The sequence below is a fragment of the Grammomys surdaster genome, unplaced genomic scaffold, assembly GCF_004785775.1.
Source record: "Grammomys surdaster isolate TR1022 unplaced genomic scaffold, NIH_TR_1.0 241, whole genome shotgun sequence".
Lineage (NCBI taxonomy): Eukaryota > Metazoa > Chordata > Mammalia > Rodentia > Muridae > Grammomys > Grammomys surdaster.
In genome coordinates, this window is record NW_021604686.1 from 468,635 (window position 1) to 485,282 (window position 16,648).

Consider the following 16,648-nt stretch of genomic DNA (forward strand, 5'->3'; position numbering starts at 1 on the left):
CTCCAGGACCCTGAGAAAGTCTAGCCTATAGAAAGCCTCTTACCCAAACATCCTGGATGAGGAAAGCTGGCCCAAGAAGGGGAAGTAGCTTGCTCAGGGGGCCTGGCCATCGTGGCCAACCCTTGTAGCTGCCAAGAGCGATCTGAGCAGGGAAAGGAGGAAGTTGTAGAGGGGTGGAGGTTGTTTCTCCACATAATCAGTGAAGCATGGCAGGTTCTGATAGCTCACAGGCCTCATGTGGCACACGTCTACCCCACCCCCACCCCAGAGGGGTCAGCAGACCACCCCTTCATAGCAAGGCAACTGGAGTTCTTCTATACTCTCTCAAGGCTAAGGCAGAAAGATACATCTTCCTGCCCTCAGATTTCCTGGGCCCATTCTCCCAGAGGCCTGGCTTGGTCCCGTGGGATCTAGAGTGGCCACATGGCAAAGTTGACCCAACACCTGGCTCAGGGGGCTTCTAGGTGAAGGGACTGTCTCTACTAACCACCAGGGACCCTGGCCTGACATGAATTATTACAGGGCCACCAGGCTAGGTGTGGCTTCCAGCTGCTTTCGGGTGCTTCTTTGTCTATAGACAGTGTTGCAGTGACCAGCCTGGCACACCTGTGAGCCCATGGCACCTGGGTTAAATTCTGTCATACAGCCTTGTTTTGAGGTGAAGACAATTTGCATAATCATTTTCCAAAGCCATCTTTTGTTCTGGCATGGGTCCTGGAGTGTTGGGTTGCTTATCTTTTTGCTGTAGTTTGTTTTGTTTTGCTTTTGAGGCGGGGTCTCATTCCACAGCTTAGACCAGACCGGAGCCCATGCTCCTCTCACCGCAGGCTCCCAAGTACTGGGGTTACAGCCATTGTGTCATCATGTGCAGCCCCGAAAGTTCTGGCCTGTGGATACATAGGAGAGAAAGAGAGAGAGAGAGAGAGAGAGAGAGAGAGAGAGAGAGAGAGAGAGATTCCTCAGAAGCCATTCACCTTCTTTATTGAGACAGAGTCTCTTTCTGGAACTCAGCGCTCACTAACTCAGCTAGGCTGGCAGCTGCCCAGTGAGCCCCAGGGATCTGCCTGTCTCTACCTCCCCCCCCCCCATGCCAGGGTTACAAATGGGTGCCACCATATACCCAGCTTTTAAAAATACAGTTTCGAGAGATCAAGCTCAGGTCCTCAAGACTGCATAGCCAACACTGTATGTATCTCTAATACCAGAACTCGCCACTGTCCCACCATGTACCCCTGAAAAGTCTCCGCCTCCCCACCATGTACCCCTGAAAAGTCTCCACCTCCCCACCATGTACCCCTGAAAAGTCTCCGCCTCCCCACCGTGTACCCCTGAAAAGTCTCCGCCTCCCCACCGTGTACCCCTGAAAAGTCTCTGCCTCCCCACCGTGTACCCCTGAAAAGTCTCTGCCTCCCCACTGTGTACCCCTGAAAAGTCTCCGCCTCCCCACCATGTACCTCCTGCACAGGGTTTTGTTTTGAACCACAACAAAAGATATTTTTTAAAAAAATGCTTCAAAGTGAATTAATTTCTGGGCTGAATGGCTCAGTGGTCCTCGGTTTGAATGCCTGTGGGGCTGTGGCTCTGGGGCCCAGCCAACCTGGAAGACTCCAAGTTCGGGCGAGTTGGCTTGGGCAGGCTCCTACCCTCCCTGGGTGTCCTCATTGTCCTCTCTGTCTTGCTGGGTCATCAGGGCAAAGGCTGGGATGTCCCACACACCGTGGGGTAGATACTCAACAGAGCTTGCTACTGCCGGGCTGTGTTCCCCAGTGCCCAGCATCCCAACCACTGAAACCTTCGTTAGGAGTAGACTAAGGGAGACCGAGCCCCAAGTCTCACATCTATTCGCTCCCAGCATAGGACTTGTGACTGTGTATGAGTCAGGAGGTAGGATGGTCTGAGGTGTGGGGAACAGTGACTGGGGGCAAAGTCATCTGTGGTCTGCATGTGTGCAAAATTTACAGCCCTTCATGGCCAGAAAGTGGGGGGCATTAACTTATCTGAGGAGAACTTCAGTTTCTTGAGGTAAAAAGGGCCACTCAAATGATACCTGTGGAGACTCAGGCGAAGAATAGTGAGAAATGGCCTTCGGGTTCCTGAACAGCGGCCCGAGCAAACGTAATTTTCATGCCCTGCTCTTCAGCGGTGTCAGCAGAGCGAAGTTATTGAGGGAACCGATGATATATACAGCCCAGTTGTGTGACCTTTAGAATCGGCGAGTTCTTAGGAAAACTAAAAATGACCAGGGAGGACACAGGGGGGCTCAACCAGAGCAGGGAATGATAAACGGGCCGCTGAGGGTTGGTATGTTTTGTAAAGCCAAGGATATGTTTTGTGTGGTACGGTGGGAGGGGGTGTCTCAGCAGGCCCACGCCGAGGCATCCCTCCTCCCCACCCCAGGTACCAGTCATAGGACGGTCTAGTATAGAATAGAGTTTATTTGGGGGCAAGGAAGGTGGTTGAGAAGGGAGTAGAGGCAGAAAAAGAGAGGGAACAGAAGAGAGAGAGAGAGAGAGAGAGAGAGAGAGAGAGAAGAAGAGGAAGAAGAAGAGGAAGAGGAGGAGGAGGAGGAGGAGGAGGAAGAGGAGGAGGAGGAGGAGGAGGAGGCTGGCTGGGAACATGTGGGGAGGGAGAGAGGGAGAGGGGAAGGAGAGGGGAGAGGGGGGAAAGGGGTCAGAGAGAGCAAAGGGAGGCCAAACAGTCCCTTTTATAGCAAGCCAGGCCTACTGGTTGTTGCTAGGTAACTGCTGGAAGGAGCCTAGAAGGAATGCTAACATGCTAACAAGGGTAGGTGAGGCTAGGCCTCAGCGTTTTCTGGCTGGTGATTATCAAAGCCAGGCTGTCCTGCATGGTGTCTTGGAAGTGTGGAGGTCATAGGCTCTGCATGGCTGCGTCCTGGGGACGGCTCAGGTCCTGCAGTGCCCAGGACTGCACACTTCCCATGCCTTCCCATGGCAAACGCCCAGCAGGTTGTAGTGGATCAAGCAAGGGCTTCCTTTTCTTGAAAGATTCGTCCCACTGTTTATGTGTATGTGCATATGTGCATGTGGGTGCCTGCAGGGGCCAAAAGAAGGTGTCAGATTCCCCGGAGCTGAAGTTACAGGAGGTTGTGAGCCTGGCATAGGTGCTGGGAACTAAACTTGGTCCTCTGCAAGAACAGTAAGTGTTCTTAACCCCGGGCCGTCTCAAGGCCCACACAGGGCTCTATTTTCATGCTTTAATTTAAGATACAGTCATGGGCAGGATTTGGTTGACAGGCTAAAAGGGAACAGGAGGAGCAGAGAGAAGCTAGGACAGCCCCGGGTGACCCTGCCTTGGGTAAATGGTGGATCTTCTGACTGAGTGCTTCTTTTCTACAAAAGTCTATCCGCTGAGGTGGTTGGTGTGGGGGGAGGAGCGGAATGGAGGTGGGCAGGGATGGGAGGCAAGACAGGCAGCCCTGAGGGACTAGACACTTCCTTAGAACAGCTGGGACACTTGTGACTGTGGCTCATTCTGTCTGATGCCACAGCAGCACACAGGGGCTGGACGGGAGTGTCTGGTCTCCGGCAGGTGCTGTGGGGACTCTAGGTCCTGAAGAGCTGGACCACAGGGTGCCTTCTGCCCTTCATGTTCTCCAGCATGGCAGGTGTAAGTCTGGTTTGGCTTTCTTTTTCTTCTCTGGGGCTCAGGGAACAAAAAGATCCCTCTAGAGTGTCAGGACTGGGTATGCGGGCAGGAAACACAGACCCTGGTAGCCTACGTTTGTAATATGGCCCCAGGTAAGCCTTTCCCTCCTTTGGGGCTTTTCTTTCTTTCTTTCTTTCTTTCTTTCTTTCTTTCTTTCTTTCTTTCTTTCTTTCTTTCCCGCTTTGCTTTTTTTTTCTAGAAATTTATTTGTTTTACGTATATTAGCACATTGTCACTGTCTTCAGACACACCAAAAGAGGGCATCATATCCCATTACAGATGGTTGTGAGCATGTGGTTGCTGGGAATTGAACTCAGGACCTCTGGAAGAGCAGTCAGTGCTCTTAACCACTGAGCCATCTCTCCAGCCCCAGGACTTATTTTCTTAAGGGCTGAGGGGTACTGGATGGATCTTTCACAGTTCTGGGGTCCGTGGTTTTGTGGCCTGAATGCTTACTTACATTCAGCTCAGTGACCCCTCAAGGAAAGGTAGGGTAGGGGTCTGTGGCTTCTGACTCATTTTCTCCATACCAGTACAGGCTTTGACCTGGGAGTCCCCAGAGATGGCAGAGGCCGAGAGTGGGAAGCTGTGAACTTAGCTCACAAAGAAGTGGTTGCACTTTAAAAGACTTTAAAGAGTCTGGCTCAGGATGGTGCAACCTAGTCAGGGGTAAGGGTGGGGGGTGGGAGATACCTGCCCCAAATAGGCCTGCAGCAGGTTGAAGGGGCAACTCTCTCAGGCTGGGGTCATAGATAGCCAGTTAAGGCCTAGATTCATGTCTCGGTGGCCTGTGGACAGTGGCCCTGGCCCAGCCTTCTGCAAGGCAGCTCACAGAAGGGGATGTGAGCTTGGGAACTAAAATCTTCCAGAGATTCAATATTTCCAAGTTGGCTGAGTGTGGAGGCCGTTTATGTATGTATGTCCTCTGTACTCTGCCCAACGTTTGAGTCTCTGTAGACAATAATGTATGCCAAGCGCCCCCTGCAGGACACGACCTGGAGATGTACACCAGGGCTTCTTTCGTGCTAGGCAATCACCCTACCTCTAAGCCATACCCTCAACCCCTTTCTTGATTTTAATTCCATCCGTGCTTCCCACATACTCATAATTTGAGGGGAGGCCTGGAGCACAGGAAGGAGTCAGGTTAAGTATGGGTGAGCCCTGGAGAGATTCGCTGACCTCTGACAGGCTCTGTGGATGGGTTTGGATGTGTATTCATGGAAGCTGGGGCTCCTTTCAATCACTGGGGCTTTAAGAGGATCTGAGGGAACACAGAAGACAGACCAGGGGGTGCCAGATCTTCCCCTATCCACCCAAGGGTGGAGGGTCGATGAACACAAGGCCCCCGAAGGGAGACAGATGTCCTCTGCTCTCTTCCAGGATTTGTGCCCCACTGCCTGTAGTCAGCCACACATTAGGGACCCAGGAGGGCTGCAGCAGGAAGCCTAGGTATGGCTTGCTGCAGGAACTTCTGTGAGCTTCTTCCTCTGTCCTCTGGTTGCCCACACTTGGCTGTTCAGACATGCTCAGAACCCACTAGTGGGGGACATGGGTGTCAAGTTAGTCAGGGGTTACCTGGACTGTCTTAGCAAGGCCTAGGCACAAGGTTAGCTGCTTCCCAGAATTCCCAGAGATGCCCTTTAAGAGATCACTCATGGCTGGGGGGGGGGGGGGGAGGTGTGCAGGAGACCCTGAGCGAGGCAGCTGGTGTTCTGCAACTGTCTGTCTGTCTGTCTGTCTGTCTGTCTGTCTTCCTGAACCTCGTTTCCTCATTCAGCTAAAGTCATAATGTCCTAAGGGCATGTGCACCGGCAGGCATTCCACGAGAGAATCTGGGGTCTGCCGTCATCATGGAGGCTCAGTGGGGTCCTTCTTGTCCATCCACTGACTTGTGTCTTAGACTTCTGAGGGTTGACATGAAGCTCAGCAGCCCCTGCCCGGACAGCTGTGGTTCTGGGACCTCCATATGTAGGGCAGTGCTGTGTGCCAGCGTGAGGCTGGGCCCCGGTCTGTGAACCAGCATGAGGCTGGGCCCCCAGTCTGTGAGGCAGCGTGAGGCTGGGCCCCGGTCTGTGAGGCAGTGTGAGGCTGGGTCCCCAGTCTGTGAGCCAGCATGAGGCTGGGCCCCGGTCTGTGAACCAGTCTATGCTTGACCTTCAATAGGGACATGGAGGCCAGAGAGAAGCTGTTCTGAGCAGGGTTCCTGCTGTCCTTCCGGGGCTCTCACAGTGTCCTGTGTGTTTCAGTGCAGGGACTTCACGGCCCACACAGGGTATGAGGTACTACTGCAGAGGCTGCTGGATGGCAGGAAGATGTGCAAGGACGTGGAGGAGCTGCTCAGACAGAGGTAAGCAGGACCTGGCCGGTGGTCAGGACAAGCGGGGCAGATGACGCCCCCCTAGATCCCAGTTGCCGTCAGGATGGGTCTGTTTTCAAAAGCCAAGAGCCAAAGCCTAGAAGGTGGCTCAGTGGGTCAATCACTTGTTAAACAAACATGGGGACCTGAGTTCAAATCGCTTCTGTATCAAGAAGGGATGCAGTGTCAGGAGAATCCACAGAAGCTCATGGGCCGGCTACCATGGTGTAGGGTAAGCAGAGGAGACCCTGTCTCTGCAAAATATAGTCATGTATGAAATCTTAGAGTGGGGGGGGCGCGCGGGAAAGTTGACCTTTGACCTTCCACAGGTACATTGTGCACTCATGTACACTCAAGTGCACTTATGTACCTGCACACATGCTCTCTCGCTCTCTCTCTCTCTCTCACACACACACACACACACACACACACACACACACACACACACTCACATATACACGAAGCCAGGGCCCCTTGTTGTTTCCTGTGGCCCTTAGGCCTGGGCCTCCCCCAGGGGCATGTACCAAGCAGCAGCCCTTAGGACAGGCCCGTTTTCAACTGACATTTATCCCCAGAAGATGAAAATTTTCAGGAATGGTCCTGCTGGCAAAGTATGATGAGGGACCCTGGGTTCTGCACATATTTTGGGGCCACAGCCAGCCAACTGTGGTGAACGGGACACAGTGCTTGCTCTGTCCTTACAGGGCCCAGGCGGAGGAGAGGTACGGGAAGGAGCTGGTGCAGATTGCTCGCAAGGCCGGTGGCCAGACAGAGATGAAGTAAGAGTGCTGGTGGCTCCTACCTTTCTTCTAGGGAAGCTTCTGGACTTTACTCGGGGCCTTGGGACTTTCTGATGTGGTAGACTGGGCAGGAACTGGACAGGGGGTCTGGACCCTGCGTGGTGCCTGAGATCGGGGTCTTGTATTAGTGCTCTAGAAAGAGCAGGGTACGTGACACACTGGGTGCACCTTCACCCAATCAGGAGGGGCAGATGACAGGCGCCTGTCCATTGCAGGGGTCTGTGTGAGACATGCTCAGCGGGCTGTGAGTCACCTGTGGCTGACAGTGGAGTGGGAGATGCCACCAACAGACAGCACAGTGTGGGTATGAGCTGGGCAGCCTGTGAATGGGGGGACAGGCCACAGTCTCCTGCCCACTGTGGGCAGAAGAATGGCTGTGGGGCTTGAGGTTCTGGGTCATTCTTGCTTTTTTCTTATAGAAGGCTAGAGGGACAGTGTTTCCCTGCCTTGTTTTGTGTATGACCCCAGGCTAGTCACTGCCTGTCGGAATCCCAAGTCCCTGTCTTGTGAAAGGGGATAGCTTGATGCACTCAGAGTGCAGTGGGGTGTCTGTAGACTTGCCCATTCCACGCACCGGCCCCTCCACACAGCAGATAAACTCTATGTTGCTTACTTGGACAGAGGTGTGGCTGGGCTTCCCGAGCTGTTTCCTTCAGGCTGACAAGTACTGAGGCCATGGGGGGTGGGGGGAAGCCACACCGTGATCTGGGCGTCAGGCTCCTGGAGTAGTCTTCATGCAAAGGGGTACCCCAGAGACAAGCAAACCCTCAGGGGCAAGATAAAGTGACCATATTTCAGACCAAGGTTGGGGCAGGAGGGCAGAGATGTCTGGCGTCCCCTGAGGAGGAGGGGCATTCCTGTCTTGACCACTAGTAGACAAAGGCTCAAAGATATGACATCAGGCAGATTTAGAGCCCTTGTGCCTTACCCCTTCCCTCGGAGCTGTGCCGCCTGCAGGTCCTGCTGCTCCCTGCACAAGGGTACATCCAGGAGGTGATGTTGCTGTCCCATGTGGCACTGTTTCTTTAACTGTGGACCAAGCATCTGTCATCTGCCTATGCCCTCAGTGAGCATTCATGGAGTGTGTACTATGTATCATGGCCTGGACTGTCAAGGGCATTTGAGAACTCAAACCACTGGGATGACCACCTCCTTTAACACTTTGCAGCAGACCTTCCCCACAGGCACTTCCTCCAAGAGGGCCTCCAGGTTTGCCTCACTGTCAAGAGCTTGGTACAGACAGGGTCAACCTCTCCACTCCAACCTGGAAGGCTCTTGACCGTGTAGTTAGTCTTAGAGGTCTGGATCAGGTTCATTTTCTCTGGAAGTTAAGAAATTAAGAGGCACAGGCTGGAGAGATGGCTCAGAGGTTAAGAGCACTGGCTGCCTTTCCAGAGGCCCTGAGTTCAATTCCCAGCAACTCACAGTGGCTCACAACCATCTATGATGAGATCTGGTGCCCTCTTCTGGCATGCAGGCAGACACTATAAATAATAAATAAGTAAATATTTAAGAAAAAGAAAGAAAAGAATGAATGAATGAATGAATGAATGAATGAATGAATGAATCTGGAATGCAAGAGGTAGCAGCAAGCAAAACCTCAGGCATGGCAGACAGAATCAACTGCTATAGGAAGGCTTTTGCTAAGTACACGCAGCAAGGCCAACAGAGCAAAACCATGAAAAGCAGAGGACCAATAAATCCACCCTCTCACCAGACTGGGGGCCTTTGTGGGATCGGCTTAAACAAAGGGGTGGCTGATAGGACCACAACATGTCCTGATCCACCCTTGACTTGTTGGTGGTCTGCCAGCAGGGGTAGGGGGCACACTGGAAAGACAAAGCCGACCAGGCTATCATCTCGTTTAGGAGGAAGAGGCTGAAAGGTTGCCTCCTTGTCCCTCATCTGTGACCCCATCTGTGACCCCCCAATCTGTGACCCCCCCCATCTGTGACCCCTCTCCTTGTCTGCCTGTTAGAGATCCGTCAAACACCTAGTCCTTCGGCAGGGAATGTGAGTGGATCCACACTTGTTATAGTCACTTGGGGGTGGGAAGTGTTGGTTCTTAGGAAAGGGCCTGGCTGGTGGCCATCCTCCAACACCCAGTCCCCTGGGTTGAGGAGCTGTCCCCTCTGTCTGTAAGGCAGGGTAGCAGAGCTGAGTAAACAGTGAGATGAAGGCCTGGGGGTGAAGTCACTTCACGACTAGCCCACACCAAGAGCGCTCTACTGGCTGCTTCCTCCTGTGCAGCCCCAAACCCCAGCATTCCGGCCTCATGTCTTGGCCTCACGCTAGGGTCTCACAGGACCAGAAGTCAGGCCACATGAACGATGGGAAGTTTTAGTCACATCTTAGAATGTGTTTTCTCACATCTCACTCTTGTTACCCTTGTGAACCTGCCTGAGGCCCTGTTGACTTTTGACGAATTGTAAGGACAGGCTAGGTATTGCAGAAGGTGTCGTGATACTGCACACACCATGACCAGCCTTCCTGTCGTCCTTTGTGTCTGCCCAAACCCTCACCTTGCTCAAGAAGTGGTTACCTCCTCCCCACTTCTTGCCGTCCTAGGAAGGATACCGTGGGTGCCTCGGAGGACGGAGTGGACCTAGGCCAATGTCCTGTGAACCCCTCTGTGGTTACAGATGAACAATAGCCTTCATCCCTCCCAAACCTAAGTGCTGAGATGTCCCATCAGAGATTTCTTGTGTTTTTTGATCTCTTCTCCACTGAGATCAGGGTGAAGACATCACTGTAGACAGTCTCCAATCCAGTATCAGCTGCCTGTAGGTTCAAGGTCTGCTTCCAATTGGGAGATACCATCTTCCTGGCTGCCAGGTGGCTAAGGTTTGGGGTGGGGCCCTAGTATGCTGCTTGCTATCCCAGCGAGGAGCAGTTATACTGTTAAACTAGACTCCAGAGTTTCCAGGTCTCCCGAGGGCCAAGCCACAGGCCAGCAGGATGTGTTGCATGTGTGCACATTGGTGATAGAGGCCGAAAGTCAGAATCATACTAACCCAGGCTTGCCATAGCCGATAGCCCCTGCCTTCCTCTGCAAGGCTAGCCTTGACATTTTATCTTTCAGGATTTGAAAGGATGTGTTTGTATGTCTGCTGTGCAAGTGTGTGCAGATGCCCGTGGAGGCCAGTGGTGATGGCTAAGACTGGGGTCACAAGGCTGTGAGCCATCTGATGCGGGCACTAGTAACCAAACTTGGCTTCTCTGCAAGAACAGAATGTGCTCTTAACACCTGAGCCATTGCTCTGTCCAGCCCTTGGCCTTGAGGTTTTGCCACTTACCACTTGCACGGTTGTGGAGTGTGTTTTTGGTCTCTGTGACTCAGTTTCCTTATCTGTAAATGACAGTAATCAATACGTTGGCTTGTGGGATGGAGGCGGGAATCGCTCAAGCTAGCCATTCTCATCCTGACTGTGTCAGCACTGGAAGGTTAGGACTATGTGGTCAGTGGTTGGTCACTGGCAGAGGCCTGCACATCTGCACATCTGATGACTCCCAGGTTGTTACTACTGCTCCGTGGTCGTGTCAGGAAAGCCTGGCAGTAACTAGGACCCCACATTCCTCCTTAGGGCCTGGATCCCTAGGGGTCCTCCTTGGCCTCAGTGTCTTCAGTTGTTCAAGGAGAAGAGGAAGCCCCCATGAAGCATATTTGTCCTACCCAGGAACCACAGACAGGTGCTTCCCTGAAAGGACACCCAGGGACTTGGTTATGTGATGGGTGCCATACAGCTATTTTACCACCAGGGGGCGGGAGAGTGCCCAGCAGAGAGGCTGTGAAAGCTTGCGGACAAGGGGCTACTTGGCTGCTGACTCTGACCTTGGGACAGACTGTGCCACCATGCATTTGCTTTTGTGTCCTTAAGAGACTTAGTACCCCTAAGCCCAAGCTGGGGGCACAGAGGCACACCTCCCTCACGTACATGGCCTGATGATGTCACTCAGCTGCAGGAGGGGCTCTGGGAAGGGACTCAAGCCTGGGTAGCCTACCTGAAGTTAAGGTTGCTGCTTCTGGGAAAGGACCACTGGAGAACTCTTATAAGGGGCTGCTGGGGTTGGAGGAAGACCCAGGTAGGCTGCTGCTGGTGCCTGGAGGATGTCCTGGGGGACTGGCAGAGTTTGCATATGTGTGAGCGTGACCGGCATGTAAAGCTCCTGCCTCAGTGGTGCCTTACCATGGACCGTCCTTCTCAAAATCATTTTGTGCTGCTGATTGCTCTCTGTAGAATGGAAGTCAAGGCAGAGGGCCAGGTAGCTTGCCTAGGGTACCACGGTGAATAAGTGACAGAGCCTGGCCATCTGGCTACAGGGTCTGCTGCTGTTGAGTGTGGAGGCCGGAGTAAAAGGCCACCGCTGATTTCCTAGGTTGTTTCCCACACCATCTTCCCCTTCCTCTGAATGGAGCTCATGCCTCTCGAGGGCCTGCTCCTGAGAGCTCCAACCCTTCCTCAGAGTTCCTGTATCTGCCCCGGGACTCCTATCCCCACCGATAAACAGCAGTGTGTCCTGGGCGTGCTGGCACCTCTGCTTGGCCCTCCAGTACTGCCATGTTTTGCGGTGAACAAGGCCGCCAGGCAGAATCCAGGGCACCCAGTCTGCTGCTTCCCAATACACAACGAGCAAGGACTTTCTAGTCCAGCGCCATTATTTGGGGCATGCTTGCACTCAGAAAGCAATTTCAAAAGACGATTGAAGTAAACTGAGCCCAGTGGAGGTGTCTTTGGAAAGGTGGCAGGAGCACTTGAGACAGAGTCATCCCGTGTAATTCATGGCCTTGAACTTGTGGCCTGTCTGCCTCTGCTGCCTGAGTGCTGGGATTCCAGGCTGTGTTGTCACCACCACTTGCCCAGGGCCTTCCAGTTTACCTGGCACCCTCTGCTGCTTGAGCACTGTTCGAACTCCCGTGCCTTGTGCAGCCTCTTCCTTTCCCTCCCCCTTGGGACCCTGCCTGGACCAGGTGCCATAGCTGTCCCTGCCTGGGACCCTGCCCACCTCCCAACATTTCTGTATGCCTTCCAGGCCACCTGCTGGAAAGAGCTGGAAAGGCCTTCCCCTGCATCAGACTCATCCAGGCAGCACTGAGTAACTAGTTGCCTGCATCTGAACCAGCCGAGGTCTCAGAGAGGCAAGGAGCTTCCTGTGGACACGCCCCTCTTCTCTAGGCTGCAGCCTGGGGAGTGAGGGAGTGGAAGGCAGAACTGCCATAGCAAGGTTTTCCCACCACAGCAAGGTTCCATTGCCTTGCAATTTACAAAGGAAACTGTTTTCTAGAATGCCAGCTTGGGGTTCACATGAACGATGCCCATGGCCAAAGGGTCCCTTGCATCCATAGTAGTGAGTATGGCTTAGGGCCCTCCCTCCAAAATAAAGTACCATGGGGCAGGAAGGACGTCCAGCTCCTGCAGCATGCCTGCTTGCTGACCTAGACTTCTGTTTTGCAGTTCCCTGAGGACCTCCTTTGACTCCCTGAAGCAGCGTAAGTTCCAACCATCCCCATATGGGCAGCAGGGCCATTAGGGTCTCCTGGAAGACCCTCAGCCTGTGTAGGGGTGACTGAGTCAGGAGGTATGTGCTTGGGCTGTGGTCCAGCTCTGTACCAGGCTGAAAGGCTGATGGAGGATGTGAGGGCTGGGAGGTAAAGTGAGAGTGATAGACTGGTCCAGGCAGAGGCCGCGCTGTCACCCTAGAAACAGAGAATGTGGGCAGTGCACACATCCAGCTGGCCCTGGCCCTGCGTGAGGAGCTTCGGAGCCTGGAGGAGTTCCGAGAGAGGCAGAAAGAACAGCGGAAGAAGGTGAGGGGGGCGAGAGGGCAAAGGAGGGGAGGTGGGGGACCCTCCAGAGGCCACCCACTGTTCTGGGGACCAGTTGGAAAGCTTGGTTTGATGAAAGGGAGAGTGAATGTGTGCACTAGCTTGCTGTGATAAACCACTGACTTGGGAAGAAAGGTTTATCTGACATACACTTCTCAGGTCCCAGTGTAGTTACAGCAGGAACCTAGAGGCAGGAACTGAAACAGCAACAAGGAATGCTTACTTTGCTTCCGGCTCGTGTTCAGCCACATAGCCCAGGCCTACCTGCTTTAGGGGATAGTACCACCCACAGTGGGGCTGGGCCCTCCTACATTAATTAACAATCAAGAAAAATGTCCACAGACATGCCCACGGGCCAGTCAATGTAAGCAATTCCTCAGTTGAGGGTCTCTCTTCCCAGGTGTGTCTAGTTGGCAACGGAAGCCTACCATGATAATGTGGTATGGAAAGGCTCTGGACCAGAGTGCTCCCTGGAGGTCTACCATAGAGCTGCTACATGCCAGGAAAAGATTTGGGGCTTCTGGACTAGCCTTCATCATAGACTGTAGAGGGACAGCATCGAGAGTCCAGGGGAGCCAACCTGAGTTGAGTGTCCCCTGGAAGCTGGCTCTGAACACAAGGATTAGGCCCTGGAGACAGGCAGACTTGGGGGCCAGTACTCTGCATGGCTGTTCAACAGGGAGTGGGGAGACAGTTTTGAGGGGGGAGTGCGGGCCTCAGACTCAGCTAAGCATCTGAAGGCATGCTCAACAATATTCATAGCATGGCTGGCCACACGTGGAATGGCTACATACATATTGCTTTGGGAACTTGGCCCTTCACAAACAGGGCCTTAAGGCAGTACTTAGTGTACTGTGTAGCTGTATACCCTGGCTACCCATCTGGACAGCTTCAGGCTTACAGGAATCTAAACTGCCTTCCTGAACAGATGAGCCCCCAAAGCTATCCCCCGAAACTATCTGGACTTGAAGTGTTCGAACAGGTGACCCTCTGATCCGAGGCTTGCATGTGGAAACCCTGCAGGTGTCAGGGGACATGGGCTAGACTCTGAGCTCTGTGGTCAGGACAGCTCCTCCCCGAGAGTAGCCACACTCTGCCATCAGAGCTGTGACGTGTTAAGCCACGAGGAGAGGGACACACGGTATCCTCAGCTACCCAGATGCCTCTGTAATCAGGTGGCTTGCCAGAGCCTCCCCAGGACACCAAGGCAAACTGGTTCCAATCCTAAAGCCACAGGCGTTTACCCCCCATTCTCCCATCAGCCTCCATCCTGGCTGTTCTACTCCATCCATCCAACAGGAAGCCCAGGGGTAAAGGTTGTGCTGAGCCTGTGGTGTGGCGTTGAGTATGTATGCATACGTGATGTCTGGCCTACGGTCATGAGCGAGTGAATACTGGAGTGTGTGGTGTATGCACGAGTGGTCTGTGGGTGTGCAGTATGAGCAGTTGGGAGATGGGGGTTGAGTATGGACTAGGTGTGCGTGTATATGCTAGTGCACACTCAGTGTGGCTTGTGAATAAAAGACTCGGGACTCATGTGATGTGTGTGTGTGTGGGTGGGGGTTCTCCGGCTGGAGATCAAGTCAAGCTGAGGTCCACAGTAAAGAAACACTAGACATACCCACTGCCCAAGCTTCTCTTTGTTGTTCTGTTCTGAGTGTCAGGACTGCGGTTTTGTTTGTCTGTCTGTTTAAGGTCTCACTAGATAGCCTGGGCTGGCATGGAGCTTGCTAAGTGGGCCAGGCTGGTCTCACACTCATAGAGATCCTCCTGCCTCAGCTTCCCAAGTGCTAGGATTAAATACCTGGCTGGTATTGTTTTGAAGGAGGTATCTCTAGGAGAGGGTGGACACAGACACACATACAGATATGGATGTGAGCTTGGAGGGGTGTTATGTCCCAGGGACAAGAACAACCCATCCTCTTGGCCTAGGGGAGCGTCTTGAGGCCAGCGCCCCCAGCTCAGAGCCTCATGTCTCCTGCAGTATGAGGCCGTCATGGACCGTGTCCAGAAGAGCAAGCTGTCACTCTACAAGAAGACCATGGAGGTAAATGGGAGGGCCTTGGACACCCCTCTGAGAGTCCTGGGTTGGACATCTGGGACAGGCTTGCCTCAGACCTTGGTCTGTTATGTGTATCGGCCTGTTGGGGGCTGTACTGGATGCCCAGGACCTGTTTATCATCACAAGCCCTTCAGAGCCTTGCCTAAAGAACAGAGGGACAGTCGCATACACAGGAGTCCATGAGTGATCCACAGTCACCTGAGGAGGCCAGAGTAGCAGGGATAAGGGACACATGAGAGGGCAGAGGAGTGTAGAAGACAGGACCCAAAGTCTCCATAGCAACATGCCCCAGCCTCTGCATCTCTGTCCCTGGGAGTGATGCCTGTTCTACCAAAGTCCCCCCACCCCACCGCACGCCTCGGGAGGGAGTCTGGGCTTAGGGAGCCTCCCCTGGGGCATTCTGCCCTGCAGACACACCTCTTCACACCTTCAGTCCAAGAAGGCATACGACCAGAAGTGCAGGGACGCAGACGACGCCGACCAGGCCTTCGAGCGTGTGAGCGCCAATGGCCACCAGAAGCAAGTGGAAAAGGTGTGTATGGTGTGGCGGTGGGAGTGGGGTACGGGTAGGCAGGGAAGGGCTGTCATCCCCGGGATGAATTTACATCTGAGCCCATGCTGGTTGCTCACTTCTCTGCAGTTCTCAATGTCCGCTCTATGCCACGGGCATCTTCAAGTAGCATTCTTCAGCACAGGTCCTCTGCAGGACAGGCAACCTCTGGACAGGATAGGGGTGACTGAGCCACCAGGGCCCTTAAACCTAACACTTGTTGCACAGACCAGAGGGCTGAGCGTGAGAGGGCAGAGGGTTGTGGGTGAGTTGGATCCAGGCTGACCAGAGTCCAGGTTCTGGGCAGTGATGCAGCAGAGGCCACACGGTATCTGCGTTTTTCCTGTTTCCTGGTGGGCTGCAGGTTTCTGCTTTTATTTCCCTTTTGTGGAACCAGCCTGAGCAAGCAAGGCTGCTGGTGAATGATAGAATTCACCTGCCCATACTTTGATCCTGGATGGGGACCAGTCACTTCTGAGTAGCTCCGAGGCTAAGATTCCTGGGCTCAGACTCAGTGCTACTCTCCTGTCTCCTCAGAGCCAGAACAAAGCCAAGCAGTGCAAGGAGTCAGCCGCAGAGGCAGGTATGTGGCCCTGGCCACCTCCCCAGACTGTCTGGTAGCCCAGCCAGTTCCCTTCTTCCAGCTGGTGCTCTCCCACCTGCCAGCATTGGCCCCCATGTGCCTCTCCGGGCGTGCTCTCCAGAGTAGAGACCATTCCTCCTTAGCCACTGCACGCAGCCATAGCATAAGGAAATGGGGGCACAAAGTGGGTAAAGAAGCTGCCCAGTGTCACACTCAGTGGTGCTAAGTGGTGCTGACAGCATTTGTACCCAAGCCACTGGGTTTCAGAGGCTCAGATCCACAGGGTCACATCCCTTCATCTCACCCAAAATGACAAATGCTCACACTCAGCCTGGCTCCCGTCCTCCTCCTGATACCAGCATCTGCTCATCGTCCTCCCATCCCAGGGATGGCATCCTCCTTCCTTCCGTTCCAACATCTGTTCCTTCCTCAGCGGGTGCCAGATGACCCATTCATAACTTCAGCTTGCTAGCTTGTAGCCACAACAGCTTACAGAGGTACCCTCCTTGAGCCTCAGTTTACCACCTGTAAAGTTACCAGAACATGGAATAGGACTTCTGCCTGGAGAGTTCTGCTCCCACCCCTGGAGTTCGGAGCATATAGTGGGGAAGAGGAAAGGGTGGTACAGTGGCTGTGTGGCTGTGTGCGGTGACCAACAGCTAGCCAGGCCCCTGGGGAGGGGGCTCCCAGGACTTTGGGGAGGTTGGGTTGGGGGGTCGGGGTCTCTGCAGGAGTGAAGGTCAGAGGATCTCCTGTCGTGGGAACTGTCGGAGGAGATCTGGGCTACCAGGCCTGCTGAAGGCTCCT

At 53.8% G+C, this 16,648-nt stretch overlaps 1 protein-coding gene across 2 annotated transcripts in view; it reads left to right on the forward strand.

The window, feature by feature from the left end:
- Pstpip1 (proline-serine-threonine phosphatase interacting protein 1) overlaps window positions 1-16,648 on the forward strand; it is a 42,350-nt gene that overhangs the window by 21,305 nt on the left and 4,397 nt on the right. For both annotated transcript variants that reach the window (XM_028774431.1, XM_028774430.1), the window contains exons 2-8: window positions 5,913-6,013; window positions 6,727-6,801; window positions 12,276-12,310; window positions 12,522-12,628; window positions 14,631-14,693; window positions 15,142-15,240; window positions 15,796-15,841. In XM_028774431.1, coding sequence (XP_028630264.1) covers window positions 5,913-6,013; window positions 6,727-6,801; window positions 12,276-12,310; window positions 12,522-12,628; window positions 14,631-14,693; window positions 15,142-15,240; window positions 15,796-15,841 — 526 coding nt within the window. The remainder of the gene's footprint in view (window positions 1-5,912; window positions 6,014-6,726; window positions 6,802-12,275; window positions 12,311-12,521; window positions 12,629-14,630; window positions 14,694-15,141; window positions 15,241-15,795; window positions 15,842-16,648) is intronic.